At 38.9% G+C, this 23,504-nt stretch overlaps 1 protein-coding gene across 5 annotated transcripts in view; it reads left to right on the top strand.

Annotated features, from left to right (window-relative positions):
* Window positions 1–23,504, top strand: part of scaper (S-phase cyclin A-associated protein in the ER) — a 109,225-nt gene that overhangs the window by 75,868 nt on the left and 9,853 nt on the right. For all 5 annotated transcript variants that reach the window (XM_056264978.1, XM_056264976.1, XM_056264979.1 and 2 more), the window contains 5 exons: window positions 1,086–1,209; window positions 4,472–4,692; window positions 7,263–7,418; window positions 12,111–12,357; window positions 15,808–15,957. In XM_056264978.1, the coding sequence (XP_056120953.1) occupies window positions 1,086–1,209; window positions 4,472–4,692; window positions 7,263–7,418; window positions 12,111–12,357; window positions 15,808–15,957 (898 nt within the window). The remainder of the gene's footprint in view (window positions 1–1,085; window positions 1,210–4,471; window positions 4,693–7,262; window positions 7,419–12,110; window positions 12,358–15,807; window positions 15,958–23,504) is intronic.

The raw sequence follows: 23,504 nt of genomic DNA, 5'->3' as shown, positions 1-23,504 counted from the left end.
TTGAGCCGGTTGTAAGATCCCTTAAAAGTAAAGAACTGTGTCAGTACCTTGGTAAAGTGAGAATGCCATAGTGTGTGTGTATTATGTATGTCTTATTTACAAATAGGGTTGCAAAGTTTCCCAAAATTCCAGAAAATGTTGAAACTTTCCAGGATTTTATTTTTTAATTTTTGAAACTTTTGTAAAGTTTCTAGAAATATACTGGAAATTTTCAGCCCCTTTGCAACCCTATTTAAAAATAACTTGTTGGATTTTCAGCATCCACTCTAATGTTGTGTTGTATTGTTTTGTTTTGGATTGCATAAAAGTACTAGTACTTTAGACATCTTTACTGTGGTGGTACTATGGCATTACCATCATAGTTGTCAGAAAATGTGGTATTACCATGGTACCTTGTCCCAAAAATTTCTGAGTAAACAAAAATCGCCCCACTGCTTCCAAAGGATTCATTTATTGAACCCAAAGGTCATCGTCGGGCATAAAAACAAGTACATAGCAAGGTACAATTCATATCAATATGATCCGTCATACCTGACCTAATTATACGACTCATTAACCCAATCATCCAATAAATGGAGAGAAAAAAATACTAAATAGCCACCCATATATGAAAATAAAATAAACGGAAAAATACAAAATAGACACATATTTGTGTCACTAATATACCTTGTCCCAAAAATACCACAGTACTTCCTGTATTTTTTATTTTTTTATTTTTTTTTATTTTTTTGTAAGTGATTAAGCTCTCATCGGGGCACGTCTCATGTTTTCTCTTCAACATTACGTAAGGAGCTGTTCCTGAGAGAAAATCCCTTGAGCGTTATATTCCAAGTGTTGTCATGCTTCTTGGATTGCGTGTGATGTTCACACTCTGAGCTTTAAGTGTCAGTTTCCTCAGATAACCTTACTGTATTACGGCAAAGAACCCAACTCATCTGATTGGCAATCTTTTACACTGCCAGTCGGAGTAGCCCTGAAATGTTTATATGGGGCCTGCTTTGTATCCTGATCATTTAGATGGAAAACTCAAAACAGGAGAAGCTGCCGGCTTTTGAAAACTAATCCCCCCCTCTCTTTCTCTTTAGGTCCCTATGCGCTGCCGTGAACACGTATTACCTGTCCTGTGCGCACTGCCACAACAACTGTTCCTATGTTCTCTACAGCAACAAAATTACTTTTCTCATGGACCTGCTCCTCCATCAGTTAACAGTGAGTATTAACAGCTGAAGTTAACGCGAGTTTGCCTAATCCTGCTGTTTTGGGGTCTTTATGTGCCATAAATCCAAGTTTTTGTCACAACATTATTATTGTTCAGTCAAAAATAGAAATTCAATCATTATTTTCTCACCTTCATATTGTTCCAAACCTTTATAACATACTTTCTTCTGTGGATCACAAAATTTGAATATCCTGGCGGTCAGTTTCCATATAATGCAAGTGAATGAGAACTGGAGCTGTCGAGCAACAAAATGACACGAAAAGCACCATAAAATTACCATAAATCTGGTTCTTACAAAGCTCTGTGTCTAATGTTTTATGAAGTCGTACAATAGCTTTGTGTGACCAAAATTAAGGCTTATTACTGGAAAATTTACCCAAGCTCTTGCAACAAAAAGTCTAATTTGTCTCAGTGAATAAGTTGATCCAGTTTGCAACACCCATCTGAATGATTCGTTCACAAATCTGACTGATCCGATAACTCACCCAAGTTAAACTGATTATAAGTGAATGACAACTAAAATCTCACAAAGGTATCGGATGACTTCATAAGACTTATAAAAGAATATAGTGCTTGGGTCACTTATATGATTCATTTGATGGAACTTTGAAAGCTCCAGTCAAGCTATGGATTGAAAGCTCCAGTCCCCATTCATTATAACTGCATGGAAAGGAGCGACCAATACATTGTTTAAAATGTCTTCTTTTGTATTCCACAGGAGAAAGTAAGTGAAATGTGTTTGGAACAACATGAATGGGAGGGGAAAAAATGACAGAATTTTTAGGGTGAACTAATACTTTTAGGATGCGACTTCCACTTTAGCTTTTAAAGGTTGTAAAGTGCTGTTTTGTCATGTCTAAAGGGTCATTTCTGTCTTGTTCATCTTGCCAGAGCATATGTAGCTCATCTACCAGTTTAAAGCAAACGCCAAAATGGATTTTAATACATACAACATTGCTCTTGTTTATATGACTCACTGAATCATCTTAAGTTCTGGGAAAGCTCCACTGCTGAATCACATTTCGCATTGCTTCTGTCCCTTATTTTTCGTATTCCCCAAATTCAAAAATTCCCCCCCCCCCCCCAGCCTTCTCTCTCGCCCTTTGATTTTTGTCAAGGGGATTTTAGAACCAAGCTCACGCTACACTTCAAGCTCTTTAAGATGTCATTAAGACAAAGTATGGAAAGACACACAAATGTCAGTTGGGTTGTGTTTACGTAAGCTCCTCACTGTTGAACAAAAGCACAGGAACAGAAAGGTTTTCTCCGAATTCACAACAGGTGCCAAATTATATATATTTATAATACTTAATGAAGACTCATTTTTATTCAATTCTAATAAAAAAAATTATAAATAGGATTACATTTAAATGCAAATGTATTTGATGTCTGTGCATGCAGGTTGTCACACGTAAATATGCGTGTACAATTAGTAAATGAGACCCAGTTACTGAGTCATATAGTGTTTGTGAATGTGTGTTTGTGCAAGAAACATTGGTTTGGCAAATCATTAAGCCCCTGTCAGTCTAGAGACGAAATATTTGCTGGGGGCACAGGGGTTTATTTCAAACTTAACGCAACAGCAAGTCAGGCCACTGATTATTTGACATGTGATGGATATAAACGGACATAATAGTCACCCAAAGTAAGTGAAAAAGTCAGTAAAGAGCAATATATAAGTTATTTTTGCAAGCTGACCTATGTAGCCATTTACCTGTGTGCATGTGTGTGTGTGTGTGTGTTTCAGTGTGGCCACTATTGGCGTCCACCCTTCCCTTCCCTGTAATTAGATTTGTGGAGAATGTAGCTGGTTTTGCCTGCTCTCTCAGCATAGTAACCTACTCCTCTGTACCTGTGCTAAAATCTGTATGTATTTTTTTATCTTTAACCAATGACATCTGACTATACTAATACCACCTTAATGCAATTAAACCTTAAATATGACATATTAAAGTGTTCTTTATAGCAAAAGCCAAAATGGTCATGTTTGCTCATGGGAAATTATTAAATAAGTTACAGAATTGTTCATTTATTTTAAATCTAAATTTATTTTATATACAAGCATATTTACTTTTTGATTTATTTTTATGTATTTGAATCAACAGAATTATATTCAGACTATCCTATACATATTCTTAGGCAAGAACTCGAACACATATGTGAGTATTTAGCAAATGCATTGTAGAGTATGTGCACGGTCCAGTTGGCTAAATGTGCATTCTTGCATTACTGTGGCGCAACAAAGATTCAAGTAGGTAGGTATAAACATGATGACAGTTTAATTAGCTTTAACTACCTTTAAGATATTTTACGTTAATGCCAAACCTCACTCTTAGACGTAAACTTTAACTGAAAAAAAAACAAAAAAACATTTATGCCCTTGCCCCCAAGGAGCATTCTTGTAGCATGACCAGTCTTTCTCAACACTGGCAGTGCTTCCTGAAAACGGGAATACCTTGCAGAGTTCGTGAATGCCCGCCATTGGCACACCACCAGGGACAATGTCGCTTCGAGTTGTAACTACCAATTTATAACCCAGGGCTGATGAATAATAGAGCAGCGCCCTTGTAGTTATTTATGCACTAGAGGATCAGGATTCCAACCAAAGATTAATTGCTTACGCGTGGAAACAAAAGAGGACATGATCCTTTTTATTTGCACCCTCTGCTTTAATTGGACATGTTTTAAAATGCAAGCTGAGGTTTAAATGACCCTGTCTATTGTGCAACAGTGCTGGGACGGATATTGAGACCAGCACGGGCCATTGTTTAGTGATCTCAGATGTCCTTCAATGCCAAGATTGGTGTTAGAGACAACCATCAGTCAGTTGAGCAAGTGTTTGCAAATTTAAAAAGGTATTTACATATTGTAGGGATGCAATTAATAGGATAGGATTTTTGTAAAATGAATCAAAAGAAGGATTTGCAGCAGTACAAACAACAATAATAGTGTAACGGTAACAACACCGTATCAAATCTCCAAACAGAGTTTAAAGAAAATGCCTACAGTTGTTTGAACACGACTGTAGTTTTAGACCTTCCCGTCTTTGACACGCTTGTAGACATGTTGAGAGTCGTTGACGAAGATGTTTCATCTGTAGCTCTTGATGAAACCTGAAAGCTCCAACGTGTCTAGACACCATTGTCTTGCTTCTTGGTAGTCTCAGGATAGTGACTACAGTTCGGCTGACAATGTCTTTGTTTTTTCTCTTTCCACCAATGATGAATAACACATCTATAACTGTTTCTGTAGCTCTTCGTGCCTGATGAGGACACGTCAATCTTTGGCCGCAGTGTCAATAAGCAGATCTTTGAGGGTTTGACTACAGGACTTCTGCAGACAGTCGCCACAGTGCTGGGCCAGTTGCACCCAACTAATTTGAATGGAGATTCTCCACGTATATGCACTCCAGATGCCAAGAGCAGACCTGTCGCCAGTGAGAACTTCAACACACGTACTCAAGATCTTATCAGGTTATTCATTTTTATGTTTTCTTTCCTTTACTCTTCCTGATCTAGCATCTTGAAAATCGTATGTCTTTTGTTTTTAGTAACGCTTAACAATTGACATTATCATGTTAATTTTTGGACATAACAAAGAACTTGTATTTGTAATTTGTATTTTGTATAAATATTTGCATATCCACGGCAATATATATAATCTCTTCAAATTTTGCAATACGTACTGTAGCCAAGCATACCCCTACCATTCTCAAAAAGAAAGAGCCTGGGTTAATTGAGAAGAAAAAGTTCATTTACAATGTAACAATGCATTCTTAAAACATCCTTTTTTCTTTACCTTTTCCACACACCTCTCCTCCAGCTCATCAGGCAAATGGAGGCAGGAAAACATTTTCTCTAAGATTAGAAAACTAAGCTTTTTTACAGCTGTGGTGAAAACAAATACTGTCTTACGATTACAACTGTATAGAGTGACATGGCTTTTGTTAGCAACAATATTTTTTGCAATGTGAAACACACAAGAGTTTCTCAAGTCTTGGAATGATATCCCTTGAGCAGGGAATGACCTCTTGGAAAGGATCCAGAGGTTATCCCGGTCAGACAATTTGGGAAATTTGTTTATAAGACTACTCCATTTCAATGACATCATAGTCTTGTACACATCAGACCTGGCTTTCTGCACTTTGGTTGGGTACAGTATGCTCTTGGATGCCCCATCTCTTTCCTAACTTAGCCGGCAACTCCTTCACAAATCTGTGCTCTAAACCAAAGTTTGTAGTCTCCACATTGGCCAAAATTCCCTTCTGGAAGTGCACGACTTTCAGTTGAACTCGGCATGAGAGTAGGGCAGTGCGGAGGAGAGCGCTAGTGCTGGGCTTTCTCCTGCTCTCTGAGGAAAGGCAGACAGCCCGGCCTGCTAAGAATCCCAAGCTTCCCACAATCCCTCAGTGTTCCCTCCCATGATTTGTTTGACACGAGCAGTCTCAAGCCCAGTGCAGTGACCGTGGAGTGACCTTGCAGACATGGCCGGAACAGGCCAAGTAGTGGCTGGATTACCAAAAATAAATCGAAGAATAAAATAGAACCTTTTTTTAATTTTGCATTTTTCAACCTCTTTGGTTTTGAAACAGAAAAGAGGACTATAATAAGAATAATGCATAAAAAATAATCAATTAATCAAACATCAAATCGTGGGCTAATGGCAGTCGTGGGCTAAGGGTTAGCGAGTCCAACTGGTAACCCATAGGTTGTTTGATTCCAGTACCAGCATGAAATGACTGAAGTGCCCTAATCGCTCCCCGGGCACCCAGCATAATGGCTGCCCACTGCTCCGGGTGTGTGTGTGTCACGGTTTGCAGTGTGTCTGTGTGTTCATTACTCACTACTCCTAATGTGTGTGCACTGACTTGGATGGGTTAAAGGACAAATTCCGAGTATGGGTTACCATACTTGGTCTTCACATGTCACTTTCACTTCACTTTAAAAAGAATAAACTCCCTGAATTAGTCGCATACAGATCCGCTAGACCTTTGGCTGGAACATCTGATCATGACTGATCACTTTGGCTCTTGTTGCCCGGATGAAGCATCTGAGAGGCTTCACAATGGTGTGTGGAAAGCCGCTTTCTGCTTGAGCCAAACCCAAGAGGAAAATAAAGCCATAACAAGGGGCTTTAGTTCAGGTGATGGCCGACCTATTGAGAAGAAGGGCGAGGGGAGAATTGTAATTACCTTTACTGAGTGCACACACTTTTGACTGACAGCCGTAACAAAAGGAGGTATGAGGGAAATAGGAAAAGAGAGAGTGAGGGGGAAAATATACAGATTTGGAGAGACTGGGAAACAGAGGCTAAAGTGGAGGGTGTGAAATGCGGATCTGCAACTGAGTCAGCTCGTTGCTGCACTGGAGCCACAAAATGCTGGCCCAAACTTCACTGGGAGGTCCAGTGATTGACTGCCAGGAGACTTTAGACAGTGCTGGAGGTGGGAGAGGGTGGAGGGACGGAATACCTGAGGCATGAGGGAAGAAGGGGGGCTTTTCTCCTTTTCTAGATCTGAGCTGGCACACGGAGACACAGTCATCCACTAATACTGTAATTAGGCCTGATTTGTAGCCAGGTGGGTGCGGACCAACACCGTCATGAGACCTTTCATTTGACCAGACAAATTAGAGATATAGACATAATAGGCAGGAGTTGTGGGCTCAGATGAGAGCTCAGATTTCAGACCAAGAGCATTCTGGATTGCAGTGGCCTTCATGGCCGTGAGCTGCCTACTAGACAGCATTTTAAGGCATCATAGGCGTGCTCCAGAATGTCATAACCTATATGCTGCTTTTGAAATGCATAATTTTGGCCCAATTTTTTGCAACCTTTGCCTATATCCTAGAGAAGGCAATTCAATGTATTGGAAAACTTATACAAATGTATCCAAAGTAGCGGAAGGGAAAAGAAATGTTTACTATAAATGTAGTCTAAATCAAATTGATGTTCCTCTTAAGAAAATGATCATGTCTAATGTGATTGTCATCCAAATGTTTTCATGTGTTTTTAAGTCTGATGCGTTTCGGCTTGTTTCCCTCAGCTATGTGGTGAACATGGGCTTGATCGACAAGCTGTACGGCTGTTTCCTGTCCATACAAGGGCCGATCGACGAGAGTCCCAAAATGGCTGCCTTTTTGGAGCAAGCCACTGCTTTCCTCCATGGGATGTGCAAGTTGAGTTTTGGCATGACTGGGCGGTGAGTGGTTTCTTATGTTACTTTACTTCATTTGTCTCCAATATCTTCTTCCTTTATTTGACATGACCCTCCAGTCCACTTACAAAAAAACATGGTATACACTGGGACTCTTATCATTATAGTGGTATTCTTTGAATTACCTTGAAAATACAATATATACTTATGATGTTATTTGGGTATGATAATTATTCAGTACCAAAGGGAAAGTTCAATCATACCACCATATGATGCCATCACTATACCATGATACCTCCACACTATCTATTTTTAGTGGTTGCACCCTTCCTAAACATCCCCAGACAAGCAGATAACCTCATTCCTATCTAAATTAATAGGTGAAGTCCACTGTAGTTTTGTTGTTCTGATGTCTGAGGAGGTGCAGACCAGAGACAGCAGTCCCATCAATCAGCAGCTCATTTCCCAGTGTCTGACGTTAGCCCTGCAGAGCCTGTGCTGATAGTCATCTAGCGACCCCGCAGCTCTGTCTCCTTGCACTGTAAACTCCTGCCTGCAGCCCACCCACGTGTGTGTCGGAGTGCATTTTGTGCATGCACAGCTGCTGACAGAGGCTAACCACGCAGTCAAAGCTTGTGATATCCCGACTTTGACCTCTGACCCTGACTTGCAGAAAAGACAGATCACTGTGATGCAGCACTGTTGCTTTCTACATACTTTAAATTGCACTGTAAACATTTTCGGAGTGATTGTTTTTTTGTACATTGTGATGTTGAAAAGTCTGCTGCAGATTCTGTCTGGGTCTGATAAGGTTTATTAAAAGGTAGAAAAGAAAGTGCTACTTATGTGTTTCAGAACAATTTGAAATAAATTCTCTTGATCTCTACTGATTTTCTGAATGAGTCTTTGCATTTGCAACAATTCGATTTTTACATGCAAGTCCATTTCAGTTCACTTGGATTTTGGAGTTTCTTCAAAGGTCCTAGCTCCAGCTCAATTGGCCAGCTATGTTCTATTCCAGCTGTTGCATGCTATGACGACATCCAGCTGGTTGTGACAACTCCAGTGTCTCTCCCAACATCCTTTGGCTTCTGACACTGAATATCTGTGAGAAACTCCATTGCCAATTCTTCTCTTTAATAGTCCTCCTCAGCGACAAAATCAACATCTTTCATAATCGAGTCAGCGTTCCATTCCGTCATTCTTCACCATGCTGAAGGCCAGGAAGTTGTCCCTTTGTGGTTCGTGTTAGACATTTCCGAGTTGCTCTGCTCTCTTGCAGTTGCCAGACCCTGCGATTTGTTCTTACAGTGAGTGCTTTGTATTTCTGTCACCGGCTACCAGTGTATTTGTTGGGATTAAATATTGATAGTCATCAACGGCCAATAAAAGTCAAGGAGTGCTTGTGCTAAGCTAATGATGACGAGTTAACATATGAATTGTGGCCTGTGCTGCAACCAAAATGGATTGAAATGGTGGTGTATCTGAATGTAGAGCAAAGTTTATTCCAATGCTGCTTTAATACACCTGTCTGCAGTCTTTTAAAGAACCCCATGTTTGAGGGTTGGATCCAAATTCTGCAGGAACATTGGATCAGCAGAAGCTAGAGGGGCACTCTTGGTGTAGAGTGATAGGAAGTTATATAGAGCGTGAAGACGATTGGGAAATGGCACAGGACATTTTCGGATGCTGACCACATTCCCTCTGAGCACCCAAACTCTATGCACTAACCAGATTGTCATGGCTCCAGCAGGGTTTTAGGGACCTTGACTAATTTAGAAACCTATTTTTACTCAAGTCTTTAAATTACCCTTTTCCCTCAAGGAAATTGTTTCAATGCAAATCAAAGTTCCAGGTGTATTTTGTCTCGTCCTTTCTAAATCGAGTAGACACTAACAGCATTACCACAGCTTTAGCTGTAAGTATGGATTAATCAGACGACGCTGATTTGGGGTCAGTAGGTAGACTCAAATTGCCTCTGTCAGGCCTTTCACTTTCATCCCACACTGCTGTCTCCTGTTTCAGGGTCAGGAGATGTGAAGTACGTCATGCACAGTCACTCTATGAGAACCAAGTCTTTGTTCCCTCATGTAGACACTGATCGTGACTGTCGGTGGATGCTGCCCTTATCATCTGACCTGAGACCAGCTCTGGGGATTTTCTTACGCGGGGTAAGGTTAAACATGGGTGAGGAGCGCAGAGCTGAGATCAGTCGAACAAGGTTGCTTCCACCCGGAAGCTAATTCTGAGTAGCCGATCTCTTGCACTTGCTGTGATCTCATTGTCGAGAGTGAGGTTTCCCCCTCACCAAGCTTGACACTCCTTTCCCCCTTTGACTTACCAAAAGGTCTGTTTCCCCTCCAGTGCACTTAGTGTACTGTTCACAGATGTATCCTCAACTGCAATGTGACACCTTGTAGAACTTGCCCCTTTTGTGCTGTTTAGGGATCAGCCCTTGATACCAATAGCCAGACTCTTGCCGTTGCGCAGTAACAGAAGATCTCGTCTCAGATCAGCTTAAGGACCGCTTCTGCTCATACCCTGAGGGATATGAAGTTACCAATCCTGCTAATCTGCAGGGTGTTGTCCTGACTAAGACACACAAACATGCTGCTGTAAATCTGGTAAGATGGGTCTTAATTAAATGTCCTGCAACACAAGATAGCCAGAGAGTAAGGTGAGTTTGCATAGTTGTGGAGCCAGTGCTTTTGGCTGACAGATGGTTGTCCAAGTTCCAAGACTTCCCTCTACTTTGGCTCTACTGTTGCTGTGTGGAGCGCTCCAGTATGTTCATTGGTGTATGAGATGACGGTCAGCTTCATTGCTTAGAGGCTCAACTTCCCCAAGATCCACTTGATCAGTCTGTGGTTTGTCACATTTATAGATCTTGTCCTTACCTTGCCTCTACGTCTATCTCTCCCTACATTCTAGATATTCATTCTGCTTATCTGTCAATTACCTTCCATCAACACCTTCATTCTTTGCATTTATTCTATGTTGGTCGCATTCTTTTAATTTCTGTACATTTCATTTCCTGAGTATCTCTCTATACATTCTATATACGTTCTATACATCTGTTCACCACATTCTATCCATCTCTATACATTCTATATATTCATTCTTTCTAACACATTAATTTTTTACATACATTTTCAACATCTGTCCAATACATCTCTATTCTTTCTATACATTAACTCTATACATGTGTCCACCACATTCTGTCATTATCTATACATTCTACATGTTAATTGTAAACATCTGCCCCTTTTCTCTTTCTCTGTACATTCTGCACATTGATTCTATATATTTGTCTAACACATTCTGTCCATCTGTCAGTGTATTCTACACATTTATTCTACATTTCTCAACTACGTTATTTCATATTTATGTATTCATGTATTAATCTTTTCTTCAATGCTCTTCACATTCATTCTATGAATCTGTACATAAAATTCGATCAGTCTCTCTGGTCATTCTATACATTCATTGTATACATCTGTTCAACTCTCTAATACATTCTATTCATTTATTTTATGAATCTGTCCACCACATTATAGCAGTCTCTCTGTACATTATATACATTTGAAATCATCTATCCGTCTCTCAGTACATTCAAAGCATTATTTGTCCATCACTCTCTATCCATTATATAGCTCACATTGTCCATCACATTCTATGCATTTTTCTTTATCTGTCCAACTCCTTCTACCTGTCTCCGTACATTTCTATATGTTCATTTTATACATCTATAGGATCATGCTTTATGCATTTAATGCATCTGTTTATCAGTCTATCTTGGTATACATTCTATACATTTGTTCTGTCCATCACATTATATCCACCACTCTACACATTAATTGTAGAATTTTTTCTTCATCCTTTTATATCCTTTTTTTTTTCCTTCTCCTGTATCTCTATTTTACTTCACCTCACACTTTGTTTCTTTCTCTCTGATCTCCAGTCCCTGATCCCAGGCTCAGAAGTGTTAAGTCTTTCCTATCTCTCCTCATATATTTGGCCGCAGACACACTGTGTCTTAGTGTTCATTCCTGGCTCGGGCAGGGCCAAATGTTACCAGTTAGTCCTATTTGCCCCATAGGCATGCTTCACAGATGGGGCTTGCCTTCGTTATTTATATCAGAACGGACAGGCTCTGGTCTGGCGAGTAAATCTAGAAGCCGCAGGGACCAGACATCTCACACTTCCTACATCCCGGGTCTTCGGTTTTTGTGGCTTAAGCAAGTAACCAGCACCACATCAGGTTCTGTTACATTCAGACCACACCTTTGGCCACCTTTTGCCACACTTCCCCTCTGCACTAGAACAGCCCTGTGCTCTGCTTACTTTGTTTGAAAGGCCAGTGATTCAGATTGAAAGGTGCATAAACTTGAGGAGCCTTCTTTCACTGGCCTGATACATTGGATACAATGAGGAACACCTTTGGCCTTGCTAATAGAATTAGTATACAGAACAGTATTTCTGACCCTGATTTGTTTTTCATTCCTGGAGTGTCAGTCACTGGTTAACGGGTATTACCTGTTGAACAAAGTGGTCTTTTTGTCCCACATCATGTGTGATTGATCTTGTTTGTTTATATTTGAGTAAGAGCACATTTCTACACAATTTTCTGAATGTCTGTTGCTATCTGTGTCTTCATGTGTGCCTTCATTTAGGTTATGTTCAGATTGGCATACTACCAATCAATGTAATTCTTTCCCCTTTAATTGTCGTTCTCAGTTCTCTGAGTATCTTTGACAACAAACGTCAGGACCCTACCGGTTTGACAGCCCTCCTGCAGAGCACTGATCTGGTGGGCGTCCTTCACATGCTGTACTGCATACTGCTCCACAGCGCTCCCCCTGAGCCTCTCTCTGTCGGCCCCACGGGCCCCCAGGGGCCTTACAGCTCCGTCGTCATCCAGGTGGCCCTCCAGGGGTTGCGCTTCCTCAACACCTTCGCCCTGCTGGACCTCTCAGCCTTCCAGGTATTAATTTCCGATGTGGTGCTTTTATGTGATAGATGTATCAAATGGTATATGGTTGAAAAATGAAAGTGTCAGTGACTATTTTAGGTTAGATATTCATTTAATTAGTTAGCACACCGAATTTCTAGGTTTTTAGGGCCCGACTGAGTACACTCAGAAATAAGAATCTGGCTCAAGTGTTTTATAGAGTCCAGAAGACCGTGTTTACCTTCTGAAAAGTACCGCAGCCGTCTGGGTAGCTACGCTTCTCGTGATGGATAACCTTATTGCTCTGGTCCTGTTTACAATCTGTGATATCCTGCCTCTTTGATTCAAAGCTCTGCGGAAGGATGCAAACATCTTTTTTGTTGGTGGCCATCCTGCTGGTAGTTCAAGCCACCCTGTCTGCTTACAGTAATGCTGCACAGCTTGTTTTTTTTCTTCAGTTCGGCCTTCAGCTAGTGGCAGATATGTGGCCTCATCCTACAGACAGACGTTCTGAAAAGTAAAGCAATAAAAAGTTCTTGGGCTTTCATTAATGGTTGCGTTGGTACGTCTGCGCACACAAATGTGGGCCGTAAAGACATAACCCTCAAAGCTAATGGTCCAATGCCCTCAGAGCCACTGGTAGGATATCAGTGTTTCTTCACAGAACAAAGTTAACCCAGTGGATGTAAACACACCTGACCTCTGACCCCGGGCCAGCCATGTTGAAAGCTCTGGGTGAGTAATGCGGACAGTGAGTGGCGTAACATGCACAGGCTCCGGTCGTACTTCAGCCGGCATGATAAAGAGACAAGAACAGTATCGCTAGGCTAAATCATCATGTAAACACCTAGGCGTGAACAAGGAGGGTCAGAACCCTATGAATTACTTCAATGTGTTGTTGTAGAAACAACCGCACCAACTATTCATAACAGTTAGTTCTTTGTAATTAAAGTAAGTGTTAGAGAGTAACTAACTAAGTAGTTATGCTACTAACATAATTTTTCAGTTGGGTGACAGCAGTAGAGTGATACAAAGTCTATGAATCAATTTGTTTGGTTCAAGAAACACTTCATTGATTCATATGTAGTGCTGAGAAATTGGATTCATTTTAGTAAATTCGTTAATTTGGATATTTCACAAAAATTTAGTGATCATTAAAATGATTCAGTAATATTTGAGTCTCTGCACATTAGTCCCTATGGGGACTAATATAATGTAATATACAATGTATGTGACATATTTAATTAAATTCTGCTGTTTGTCTCTATTTTTTATTGTATAAATTAGTGTGTTGGTTTGTTTAATGTAAATTTACCTTTTCAAGTTTAATGGCGTTCAATCTCGTCATGAAAAACTGGGAAATATCAGGGAGTTTGAACAATTTGATTTCCAGGACTGGACAAAAATAATGGAAAATCTAACATTTCTAGTTATGTTTGGCTCTAAAGTAGTTAATCCACTAGAAACTGCTGTTATAAGTCTAATCTCTATTTAAAAAATAAAATAATAATAATAATGAGCACCTGGAAATATAATGAAATCATGATCCAGTGGTCAATGGATGTGTTCATTATACAGGTGACGCTGTTATCATTATCTTTTTACTTAGGTTACAATTTTTACTTTGCAATTATCTTTGAAATACCCACACAGAAAAAAAAACTAGTTAAACACCAAATAGGACATATCAGAAGCACTTCTGGACAATGTATTAACATTATTTCATGAGATGATGTGGATGAGAGTTCAACCTGAGCTTAAGACTCATGGAGGTGTTTTCTGGCATGCCAGTTTAGCTGTTACAAAACAGATCTGGTTCCTTAGTAGTAGAGATGCTAGATCAAACTCAGCCTAAGGTTTTAATTGTGTATGCTCTGTAGATAATCGTGTAATCCAGTCTTTTCTTATTAAATAGGTCACCCTGTGGCTCACTGGTGCTTCTTCTTTGGCTTTGGGTTGTAAATTCAGAAAAATAAAAATATTGCTTTATTCTTTGAGGGGAAAGTTAATGTTGGATTGTTTAACACAGGTACTTTTTTATTTCTGTTTGAGAATTATGGAGTATATTTGTGTTGTTTGAGACAAATAACTCTACTTCTGTCATCCTCACAAATTAAACTTGTAGTTACACAGTAGTTAAAATGGACTAAATGTGTTAACTACAAAAACTCATATAATCACAATTTTATTTTTAAATCAATCGATGGCCTTTCAGTAGTGTTATTAAAATATTCAATAGTTGTATTAAAAATCTTTAAAATTGCAGAAAATTAAAAAATCTAAATGTTGATCAGTAACTCATCAGTGTCAGTTTAGTTTTATTATAGTTTTTTAATATTTTGAATGAACTTTTATTTTAGATTTGTAGTTTTCGTGTTAATTTTAGTTTAATTTGTTGTAATTTCTTTGTGCTTTTGTCATTTTATTAGTGGTTGATTTTTTTTTTTAGATATATTGCTATTTAGGTTTTTATTTTTATTTCAATTTTAGTTAGTTTTTGGTCTAATTTATTTCTATTTAATAATAGTAGTGCTTCAACTTAAACTTTTTTCAGTTAATTGCAAAGGGCGACTTAGTTTAAGTTTTTCATCTAATATTTATAGTTTAAGTTTTTCATCTAATATTTATATTCTAATATTTATATTTTATTTCAATTAACAAAATGTTTTAATAGTTTTAGTTGACGGTAATAACCCTGTACCTCATCTATTTGTTTGAATAAAAAATAGTAGCTAATGCTTCAATCGCCTTCAAACTTAAATTATTCTTGGTTCTACATCCTAACAACAGCGGTTCTCAGAGTTGGTTGAATGCTAAACTGGCAAATCAAACAGACTGTCTGTGGTGATGCAAACCCAGCGTCTTACTCCCATTACATATGCTGGGATTTTCAGGTATTGTTGTTTGTGGTTGTTTAGACTCTCCATCCCATAACACTCTCCTACCCAGCAGAAACTGTCAGTAGTTTTAGTGCTGACCCTGAGGCGCTCAGTCATGTTGACATGTTTAATAAATACTGTCTCTAGACCGGCAGATAGCATCTCTTTAGTTGAGGGAATTGGGGGGTCTTAAGGTGGGACTACTGATTCCAGAACCAGTTCAACCTACCAGTTCAACCAGTTTAAAGAGTGTGTTGTGAGCACCCTCATTTCGATTCCAAACCTGTATGACTTACTTTCTTCTGCAGAACACAAAGTCAACAGTGTCCAATGTTGTTTTGGACCCCACTGACTTTCATAGCAGACAAAAATGGTTCTCCAAAATATCTTTTATGTTCCACAGAAGTCATACAGTTCTGGAATGACATGACGGTGTGTAAATGATAAATCAGTTTTAATTTTTGTGTGATCTATTCCATTAACAGTGTCAAAATCCCTATAATGTCTTTAAAATGTGACATTTTAAATGTCTCCCGTTTCTAATGTGCAGAAAGAGCTATTCCCCGATGTGATACCGCTGCTGACCCGTGTCTGTTGTTTCCAGTGTGTTTTAGGAGCGGAGGGTCTTTCTCTGGCCTTCAGACACATTGTGAGTTCTCTGCTGTGGTACTGTTCTCAACAGAGCTCTGAAGAGCTGCTTCATGAGCTCATCATCTGCGTCGGCTACTTCACTGTCAACCACCCAGACAACCAGGTGAGATTACCTTCATCTTTAGTGTTACATAAGAAAATCTGCATGCTAGCTGGTTTGTTCCATAAGGTTTTATGATTATATACTGATGCATGTTTGGCCCTGTTTACACCTGGTATTAAGATGCGTTTTGGTTGATCAGATCACATGGAGACACACACGTTTACACCTGGTGTTTTAATGCGTCTCTTGTGTCCACTTTCGACCACTTCTGTCCTGATTTCTTCAAAGGTAAGGTCTATGGGAGGGTAAATGTATGGACTTTTTCAGATCTTTCGATCTAATGGACAAAATAAGCTTGTGCAATTTCCATGCGAACGTGCCCGAAAATGACGGAAAAACATGGAGAGCAGCAGCTTTCGTTTCACGCAGAACGCTGTGAGTGTGTGTTAGAAATCAGGAATGGTGAGAGAACATTGTGCTTGGTACATTTTCCAAACTTGGGTCTTCAGCCGACAAAGTTTAAATCCCGTCTGGCTAATTCCCATAATGTTTCCGCATTAGGTCAGTAGGTCGAGAGGAGGAGGTCTTTTGTAAATGTTCAAACACATTCGACCACATGAGCGTTTACACTATGAAAGCAATCCGGTCAAATGTGTTTTCAACTACCTCTGGAAGTGGTCGAAAGTGGACAAGCTCAAAACGTTTTAGACCCCGTTTACACCTGTATTTAGCGTCGTCCACTTGGAACGGTGAGGGTGAGTAAATGAAATTTTCATTTTTGGATGAACTATCCCTTTAAGGTGCAGTCACATTTACTGTTGTTTAGTGAAATTTCACTGGGGAATTCCAGTCATTTCAATAGGAATCCACACAATCAGGAATTCCACTCGAATTCACCACAATGACCAACAGAAAGCTTCTTGAAAATGACTTCTGTGTGAGCTGTGTGTCATATATTACGTGGCTACACTGTTGACATTGTAGAATAGACCTTTTTTCCCCAAAAAATGTAACTGAAATTTCAGAAATGTTACTGTAACCACACCTTTACTCCGTTGCAACATAAAATGCAATAAATATAAATAAAATGTTCACAAGGGACATTTTGTAATTAATGTGAAAAGTGAAAAGTTGCAGCAGCTTCGTTTTCTTCCAGGCTTCTTTTTTCCTCTTTTCCAATAGATGGTCCTTGCACTTGATTTTTAGGTCTACAGGAGGTTTTTTATTCCGTTCAAAATTGTATTTCAGCATACCAAGATCCTTGCAAAGTACAAAATGTATTGTTAGTAATGTTATTAACGTGATTAGTTGTAAAAAATCTAATTCATTTTCTCATCTTTGTGATATTTCAAACCTGTTTGACCTTCTGTCTGTAGAACCCAAAAGCAGATCTATGGCTTAATGCAACCCCAGTCACTGTTCACTTTCAATTTCAAAATGTGTAAATCATTCATGAATCCATTCTTACGTAAACTTGTCTCATCCAATTCAATGCAGCAATTTATGTCAAAATGGATAAGTATTCTGTTGAGCTCCAAAAATGTCAAAGAAAAGAAAAAGAAAGTATCATATGAGTCTACAATTTATGTGTTATAATTCTTTTGAAGCCTTATAATAGCTTTTTGTAATGAAAAAAGACTCAAATTTAAGCCATAAATCATTAATAAACTTACCCTCTGATAGAAATAGAGAGTCCTATATTTAAATTTGTCACGATGCAAATGATTAAAGCATAAGAAAAAAGAAATCGAGCATCATTGATGCCAAACCTGTCATATTATTTATCCGAGCATCGTGAATGAGATTTTAGAGCATGGGGAAAGATTTTCAGAGACTTTTGTCTGTTTATCACACATACTGTAGCTATTTTATAGTTTTGAATGGATGGTTTTAAGTGAATCCTTGTACTTCCTGCAGAATTTCAGTCTGTCCTTTTTTTCTTGGAGAGAAGTGGCTTATTTGCTGCCCTTCTTGACACCAGGCCATTGTCCAAAAGTCTTGGCCTCACTGTGTGTGCAGATGCGCTCACACCAACCTGCTTCAAATATTGAGCAGGATGAGACGGTCCAGGCGCAGTGCAGTTGAACTTCTCTCCTTGAAGTTCTTGATGATCCAGTAAATGGTTCTTTCTGGTGCAAGACATTCTTTTTATGTCTTTCTTTGGATGTAACCATTGCTAACACAGGAACACTATGATTGGAAACACTTTTTCCCTCCTATTATATCAGTCTGCTCATATCCAATCGGAATGATTGTGATTTTACCTGACTAGTACTTGGTCACACTTTCCTATGTGCTGATAATTTGATTAGCAAATTAATGTTAGATGGTCATTTTGTGCCAGGGCCAAAAAAAACCCAGTGAAAAGCCAATGAAGCATTTTGCAATTATTGCAATTATTTTGCAATGCGCTGCAACTGAACAAAAACACCAGCAAATTAAAATAAACCTCATCAGTTTGACAACACGTGTTGCAAATACTCACATACGACCAGGATGTTAAATAAACAAAAAACTCACCTTCCAGGTCATCGACAACACCACTGACGAGTAGACATGTATGTCCCAGGTTCGTCACTTGTTTGGGTCCACTTGAAACATTTCTGTTGTGGTTCAATGACTAAATATGACCAAAACTAACAAGGACATTTGGCACAAGACTAAAGGCCATTGCACACGGAGTCTGAAATTTTCGTATGCGTTTTTTCGTATTCGAGATTCGGTGGCTCTGAATTGTCAAAACATCATTCAAACACCATTCAAACTGCTTGCTACGGATGCGAAAAACGCAGAAAATCGAACCCGATTCGATTTTTTTTATGACGGACAAATGTTTCGGAGGCAGTGTGCAAGCGTGATTGACATAACGTGAGGTCGTATTTATTTTTTAACGTGCGAAAATTTCGGATGCGAATTTCAGACTCAGTGTGCAATGGCCTTAAGACTAAGATTAAAAATAGGTGACAAAATGAACACTAGTGGTTGGTGCTATTTGCAGCGTGTTTCTGTATTTGGTTGCGTTGTGAGTATTTGCAGTGTGATCCTGTATTTGGTTGCGTTGTGAGTATTTGCAGTGTATTCCTGTATTTGGTTGCGTTGTGAGTATTTGCAGCGTGTTTCTGTATTTGATTGTTGTGAGTATTTGCAGTGTGTTTCTGTATTTGGTTGTGAGTATTTGCAGTGTGTTTCTGTATTTGATTGTTGTGAGTATTTGCAGTGTGTTTCTGTATTTGGTTGTGAGTATTTGCAGTGTGTTTCTGTATTTGATTGTTGTGAGTATTTGCAGTGTGTTTCTGTATTTGGTTGCGTTGTGAGTATTTGCAGTGTGTTTCTGTGTTTGATTGTTGTGAGTATTTGCAGTGTGTTTCTGTATTTGGTTGTGAGTATTTGCAGTGTTTTTCTGTGTTTGGTTGTTGTGAGTATTTGCAGTGTGTTTCTGTATTTGGTTGCGTAGTGAGTGTTTTCAGTGTGTTTCTGTGTTTGGTTGCGTAGTGAGTGTTTTCAGTGTGTTTCTGTGTTTGGTTGCGTTGTGAGTATTTGCAGTGTGTTTCTGTATTTGGTTGCGTTGTGAGTATTTGCAGTGTGTTTCTGTGTTTGATTGTTGTGAGTATTTGCAGTGTGTTTCTGTATTTGGTTGCGTTGTGAGTATTTGCAGTGTGTTCCTGTGTTTGATTGTTGTGAGTATTTGCAGTGTGTTTCTGTATTTGGTTGCGTTGTGAGTATTTGCAGCGTGTTTCTGTATTTGGTTGTGAGTATTTGCAGTGTGTTTCTGTATTTGGTTGCGTTGTGAGTATTTGCAGTGTGTTCCTGTGTTTGATTGTTGTGAGTATTTGCAGTGTGTTTCTGTATTTGGTTGCGTTGTGAGTATTTGCAGTGTGATCCTGTATTTGGTTGCGTTGTGAGTATTTGCAGTGTGATCCTGTATTTGGTTACGCTGTGAGTATTTGCAGTGTGATCCTGTATTTGGTTGCGTTGTGAGTATTTGCAGTGTGTTCCTGTGTTTGGTTGCATTGGCCCTCATTTATCATTCTTGCGTAGAAACGGGCGTATATGTTGGCGTAAGATTATGCTTACACTCCTCTCACCGCCTGATTTATGAAGCTGTGCGTACCTTTGAAATCCAGGTGTACGCAATACCTGCCCTTCATAAATCCCGCGGCTGAAAACGATCGTCATTAGAATAACACGCCCCTATATATTCAAGTCTCCGCTTCCCACACGCCCTCATTTTACGCCATGGACACACGGAAGACGGCAAAGAAGAGAAACTTCTCTGACGTGGAGCCGAAATGACCTATCACAATGCAATATTTTACAGCACGTCTTTTGAATTAGCATTCAATTTCGAATCACGTTACATGTATTGGGGTGTACATAGTGATGATGATGATGTGCTGTGGAGTACCATTCATTCACATTAATAATTGCATGACAATTTGTAATATTCTTATTATTATTAGTATGATTTGTATTATTAATGACGCTTATTGTTATTTAGAAGAAGAATGTCATTATTATTATTTGTATTATTATTATTATTTAAAAGAAGAAGAATGTATTTTTTATTATTTTGTCAGTCTGAATTATTTTTTGGTCATTGAAAGCCTTTCGTTACCGAACCCAGTCGGTGCGCACCTGCCGGGCCTAACCATGAAACGTCAGGGTAAAGCGCACAGGCTCGCAACTGAAGGAATACATATGCTTACAAATCAAATGCTTTGGTAAAGTCACACAAATTAAACATTGAAGTCCATGTTGCACAAAAATAAACACTGAAGTTTATAATTACTATGTTGTTGTTTTTTTGTTTTACAGTGGGTCATAATATATAATATCTTTTAGTTTGTCAGTGCATTTTGTGGTGTTAGGAATTGTTTTTCTGCGCATTTCCGCACTAACTCAAAACGTGCGTACACCACCTCCTGAGCTGGCGTAGGATTTGAGCGTGCCGTACGCCAACGTCCATATTGATAAATCTCAAAGTCACCGTGGTTTTGGGTGTACGCCAGGTGTACGCTGGAAATTTGGTGTACGCACTTTTGATAAATGAGGGCCATTGTGAGTATTTGCAGCACGTGTGTTGTCTTCAGTTGCAGTGCGTTGAGCTTTCTCGGCCACCGTAATAAATATGCATAGATCACTCTGCACAACAATCTAGAAACGATGTGAATCAACACTGAATTAACGGAATTAGCAAACTTTGTATAACACGAAATGTATCTAAATGAACAGCAATTTGCAAGTAGTGCTTCATGTAGTCTCACACGGCTTATTTTTGCACCGTAAAAGATCCTTTCCTCTCCGTCACTGAGGTGTGTGTATAATGTTTGGTCGTCATTAGATCAAGAGCAGGTGTACTTTTCTCCTTACAAACAACCAACACAATAGCAACAAAAGGAGGCTGTTGAATAATGCAGTGACTTTGCCACCTCTGTTGGCTCTGCACTGTGTAGTAGGAACGGACATTGTTATCCTCCGCCTGGCAGTTGGCCCGTTCTTTGTTCAGTCCTGGTGGAGGGGGAAGGGAGCTGATCTAACCTGGCAGTACAGATCACAGATCAGCCTGGCATGAAGAAGTGGGAGTCCCTGATACCGTTTGCATGCATCGTTTACCTGGAAGCCGCCGACTGCATGGCAGGTGTGACTACGCCACACTCGGTCGGGTTTTAGTTATGCGTGCATCACGTGGAAACCTCCTCCGTGACGTCTTAATGTCCCCTCAGGGGACGGGGAAGGGAGGGGTCAGAGTCCTCGCAATTTATGTGCTTCTAATTTAAAACATTTTTGCTCTTAATTAAAGAAACTGCCTCCGTTTTTATAGCCGTTCAGTCCTTCTGTGCTGATGCCATCCAATTTAATTATTTTGATGTAGGTAATTAGCATTTGTTGGCCATTGTTGGCTTGATTTGCATATTATATTGGATAATTGAATGAGGGTTGATGATTGAATTAAGGGGGGGGCGTGACAGATGATTGGGCTTTGTGCTCGCATGGGGGAACTTAAACGACGAGCGTGCTGGGAATAACGCCTCGTGAATATTCATATCTTCCCAGCCCACTTTGCTAATTTGAAAAATGCCAGGCTGCAAAGTCTTTAAACTTGTGACTTCCCTCCAGGACACAAGCTGCTGTTTTATGCTGCCATTTGGCTCACATCAGGGTTTATTATTAAAAGCAGAAGCAACACTGGCAGGTGCGCTGGAGAGAGGTGGAAAGAATGAAGTGAAGCTATTCAGCTGAGATGCATTTTGGCCAAAATTCTTGCTGGTACGTCATATAAATAAAAAAAATGTGTTGGATGCACCTACTACATGTGTGCAGCCATCACAAGCTGATGTGAGGGATTGAGTCGTGGCATCATTAGTTGTGTTCCATTTAACCACATTTTCATTTTTTTTTTTTTCTTGGTAGTTGAATCGTAACATTTATCAGCATCGATATTGAACGTTACCGTTTTTATGCATGTATAAATTGTGTATCTTCGGTATTGTAGCTGGCTTTTTAACATACATACACACATATTGATCACTTTGTTTCCTTCACTATTATTATGGGCTCTTGATTTTCTTGCATTTATCTTCCATTATTATCTTCCATTTGTCTTTAAATTATTATTTTTATCCTTTGTCATTTTACCATCTCTCTCTCTCTCTCTCTCTCTCTCTCTCTCTCTCTCTCTCTCTCTCTCTCTCTCTCTCTCTCTCTCTCTGTGTGTGTGTGTGTGTCTGCATAAGATTCTTTTAAAGAAATTATTTTGAGCAAGAGCGCATTGAATTGATCAAAAGTGTCAGTAAAGACTTGCACATTGTCTTTTAAAGAATACTGAAAAATACACAAAAATATTAAGCAGCACAAGCTAAATTAGTTTTATATTTAATATTTAACACACACACACACTTGCTACTCAAAAAACAGTTATTTTTTATTATCAATGTTAAAAAACTGCTTAATATTAAATATAAAACTAATTTGAATATAAAACTGCTTGTGCTGCTTAATATTTTTGTGTATTTTTCAGTGTAAGTCTTTACTGACACTTGATTAATTGCTCAAAATAATGAGCACACACACACAGATTTACACAAACAATGTAAAATGGTTTAGATCTATAGTTTATATATATATATATAAACTATAGATATAAACCATTTTAAATTGTAATATTTCATAAATTATTGTTTTTTAATGTTTTGTTGATCAAATAAATGTAGCCTTGGTGAGCATAAGAGAATTTTCAACATTCAAAGAAATAAAATAAAAACTACCCAAAACTTCGAACGGGTGTGTGCTGTGTGTGTGTGTGTGTGTATACATACTGTGTGTATGTGTGTGTATATATATATATATATATATATATATATATATATAAACACACTATATATAAATGTTATGTATAGTCTTTAACATATTGTTTTTATTTTGATGGAGAAAATGACAAGGCAGAGAAAAATGACTGCTATGGATGCCTGCTAAATTTCAAAATCAACCACATTGAGTAATTTTCTCTTCCTTGTTATTTTTCCCATCAACTAAATATACAGTATGCCTGCAGCAACACCAACCAATCGCGAAAAGCACTTCAACACATTTACACTGAATTAAATGAC

The sequence above is a fragment of the Rhinichthys klamathensis genome, unplaced genomic scaffold, assembly GCF_029890125.1.
Source record: "Rhinichthys klamathensis goyatoka isolate OS25496 unplaced genomic scaffold, OSU_Roscu_1.1 h1tg000228l_1, whole genome shotgun sequence".
Classification (NCBI taxonomy): domain Eukaryota; kingdom Metazoa; phylum Chordata; class Actinopteri; order Cypriniformes; family Leuciscidae; genus Rhinichthys; species Rhinichthys klamathensis.
This window is presented reverse-complemented; position numbering and strand designations above follow the sequence as displayed.